Source organism: Nematolebias whitei, chromosome 8, assembly GCF_014905685.2.
Source record: "Nematolebias whitei isolate Nwh7 chromosome 8, NemWhi1, whole genome shotgun sequence".
In the NCBI taxonomy this organism is placed as follows: Eukaryota; Metazoa; Chordata; class Actinopteri; order Cyprinodontiformes; family Rivulidae; genus Nematolebias; species Nematolebias whitei.
Genome location: NC_056505.1, coordinates 21,167,948 through 21,171,380, shown reverse-complemented (window position 1 = coordinate 21,171,380; position 3,433 = coordinate 21,167,948). Strand labels below are relative to the sequence as shown.

General features: G+C 41.4%; 1 protein-coding gene across 1 annotated transcript; it reads right to left on the bottom strand.

Moving 5' to 3' along the window:
- On the bottom strand, positions 1–3,361 carry lztr1 (leucine-zipper-like transcription regulator 1). The gene is made up of 8 exons (XM_037680100.1): positions 3,221–3,361; positions 2,460–2,649; positions 2,202–2,371; positions 1,701–1,984; positions 1,458–1,607; positions 831–936; positions 651–731; positions 1–223 (listed from the first exon to the last, which is right to left on the bottom strand). Exons 1-8 carry the CDS (start codon positions 3,359–3,361, stop codon positions 107–109), a joined length of 1,239 nt encoding a protein of 412 aa, XP_037536028.1. The 3' UTR covers positions 1–106.
- Between the last annotated feature and the right edge of the window lie 72 nt (positions 3,362–3,433).

The following is a 3,433-nucleotide window of genomic DNA, read 5'->3' as shown; positions in this document are numbered from 1 at the left end:
TGCGACATGCAAGAGTTATAAAAACGTTAGGGAGGGAATGTATAGAAGTATGTACGGGAGAACTATGGCTTCTAAAAGAGAAAAAACAGAGCTCCAGTCAGTGATCCTAAATGTCAGAGCCCATCTCAGCGCACTGTTTATCTGATATGTGCGTAGCTAGAGACTCAATGATGTCCAACAGCAGCAGCTGGCTGAGAGACCGCAGGTTGGGAAGCTTGGATACCTTTGGGAGGGGAGGAAAACAAAAATAAAATGAAAAAATGAGCTGTAAAATAAGACAAGTCAGACTGAAACGGGTAATAAGAAGCTGTTGATTGCACATGCACAGATAAATGAAGAGAGAACAAAAGCTTAACAGAAAAAACAAGAGCAACGCTAACTCTCCAGTGAAAGAAAAGTGAGTGCTTCGCTGTTTCTTTGGATAATAAACAATATTCAGAGTGCCACTGTGACCCTTATCTTCCTGAGATAAGGTGCTTACACAGCCGGCCGAGCTGTAAACAGTCTTCACTCTATGTACAGCATGTAGGCTGATCCATACAGGGGTCAAAGAAGCCAGTTTCCCCACAAAGAGGATGGGACTAGAGGGTTAGCGCAGCTGCAGTGAGTGGGCAGCACACCCCCAGAGCTCCGGATACAAGCCCACCCACCTTGATGAACTGGTGGACAATAATGTGGAGGCAGTGTTTCTTCATGTCCAGAGCCTGCGTCTTGTCTGCTGCCTCCAGAATCTGGAGGGAGAAGTGAGAAAAGACGATGTTAATTCAGCAGGAAAACAAAAGTGTCATCCAATTAGGTCACCGCACCCCCATGGGGAAAAAGATAAATACCTGCAAGACATTTTCTACAGTGACGTTCATCTCCAGATTCTGCTTACAGTAAGCCTGCAGCCTGTTGTTGGAGAAGCCATAATAATATGGTGCAGCAAACAGATAACTGTTTATCAAGAGTCAAGGAGATTAAAAAACAGATTTGAACATGACACTTTTTAGTAAAACACATTTGGTATGTACCGATACTGTAATAAAATTAAATTTAGAAAAAGATGCCTGTGTGGTAAAAACGGTTTTAAAGTTTAAGAAACTAATTACTAGATAAATGAGGTAAGACTTTAAGATAAGTCTTGCACAACAAACAGATGAAAATGACCTATTGCCAGAGATGAGGTGTGAACCTTACATAACTTTTAAACGAAAGAACACAACTGTGTCACGCAGAAAGCACAACGCAACAATCTATCTGTCAACGCTGAAAATTGTGTTGATTCAACTTTGCCTGAAGCATAAGCTGATTTTTTTTTTGACACATCAAACATTCCTACTTCGATAACTTAACATAAGTGATTTTACTGGAGAAATACAATTTATTTCTGGGTAAACAATTTGGACAAAAAAGAAAAAAAAATTGAGGGTTTATCATAATTTTTTTAAATTATTTTCATATTTTCAGAAGGATACAGAGAATCCTCTGGAGGCATGTTGACGTCGCCATAGTAGATATAACGCAGCATAGACTCAAAAGCCTGCTTGCTTGGGACCATTTCACCGATTGATATATTTACCTGACTGTCCTCCGGCATGAAGGAGCGGAACATCGCCTCAAAGTAACTGTGGAAAATCAGTATAAAAAGCATCAATGAGACAAGACTACAATCATTAGAAACAGAAAGTTGTGCCAAAACCTACAAAAACTGTAATAACCTAGATCGGGCCGCCAGTATTGCTTTGTGCGCAGGCCGTGGGTGTCCATCTAAAAGCAGAATAATGTCACAGAACTCCAGACCGCCCCCCTCCAGGTAGGCTTTCATGTCCTGGACAAGAGATGTCCCAATATCCACAGGCTGGTCTGAATACACTCTGGGGGGAGGCTGCTGCTTTCGTCGCACTATCTCCACTATCAGTGGAGTGGAAAGATGCTCAAACTCTTTTGTCATGATCACCTGGTTAAAGTGTGACTCCTTCACCACAAAGTTAAGACAGTGCTCCTGGGGAAAATAAGTTTTTGGAATTAATCGTCATTTAACTTAGCTAAACTCTTAAATCTTTAAGAATAACTTTATATAAAACTGGCTGGTGGAAAGATCCGCCTCCGTTAGTTCTGTAAACTCACAACAACATTCTGACCTACAACCACTAGAGGTCAGTTAAAGCAGCCTTTACAGCTGTTGATTTTAAGTTCTTACAATCTTTATCTGGATGTACCTTGAGCTGGTCCAGTTGCAGCTTGTTGGCATTTTCACAAACACTAAGAACGTTCTGCAGATCCACAGATGCCTCGATGTACTGAACGCAAAGCTGCTCCAGCCGAGAAAGCTTGAAACTCAGTGCAAGTTTGTACACATCCATGATCAGGAGAACATCCTGGACATGACCTGTGTGAGCAAACGGGACAAGAGTAAATATGTATACCTTTCATAACTTGGAGGTCACTGCATGACAGGTATTAGGAGACAGGTATACCTCTGCGTGGGTACTGGATCTTGTCGGTGTAGAGAAACTGCATTAAGACTTCAAAAGGCTGGGCTTCTGCTTCCCTGATGGATACCTCCAGCATGGGCTGCACGCCTAACGGCCTACTGCATGCTGGGATATCCCTCGGGCCCCCAGCTGCTCCCTCATCGCTTTCCTCACTGCTCTCCCGTTTGGCCCTCTGCAAGACAACAAATTATCTAACATTTCATTACCCTCTTTGATCTCACTGAACTAACATGTTGACAGTGGCTGCGATGATACTGAGTTAAAGCTACAGGCATGGCTAACTCGTTTAAATAAAGAAGACCCAAAATTCTTAAATATGTTGCAATAAAGAAAAATCAAATTAGATTTCACTGTTTGTTTTTCCGAACGGTTTATAGAAGAGCGGTTTTAAACAAAATTTTCCACTTTGCAGCTTCAATTTTATATCAAGTCAAAAATTAGTTTGTTTTTCAGTGTCCAAACGATGCTGGTGGAGCTAACACTAAATTAAAGAAACACAACGGTGACCTGAAGATACTGCAACATGTCATAAGGGGCACAGGTGTATTCTCTCAAAAGTGGTGAGTTTTTGTTTTGTTTTGTCTTTTTAAACTGAACTCTGCAAGCTTTCAAGCTTTTTTTATTACCTGGTCAATAGCTGAGCAGTGATAAAGAATCTGGGGTTTAAGCAAATACAAAATGGCCATGAATCATTTGACACTCATGTAGTCACAAAGAATGTGAGGTGAACTGGCAGATCTGACCTGTTTCTGCCTATCTTGAGCCTGCAGGATTTTCTTCCGCAGCCACTGACACCTTGCAGTCACTATGGCAATATGCCCCAAGACTCTCTCCTCCCTCTGTAAACAACAACAGATGTGGAAAATACAGGTTAGGTGGACCATGACAAAGTAGCCTTCCAGGAATGGAATTACATTTTTCCTTTTTATCCCCTACAGAAAACTAATAAATAAATA

What these genes read in the sequence shown, in the direction of transcription:
- lztr1 (XM_037680100.1), bottom strand. Translation starts at nt 3,361, where the DNA reads ATGGTCCACCTAACCTGTATTTTCCACATCTGTTGTTGTTTACAGAGG. An exon ending in TGCAACTGGACCAGCTCAAG is followed by an intron (nt 1,985 to 2,201) that starts GTACATCCAGAT and finishes TATTTTCCCCAG; the next exon opens with GAGCACTGTCTTAACTTTGT. An exon ending in ATACTGGCGGCCCGATCTAG is followed by an intron (nt 1,608 to 1,700) that starts GTTATTACAGTT and finishes GATTTTCCACAG; the next exon opens with TTACTTTGAGGCGATGTTCC.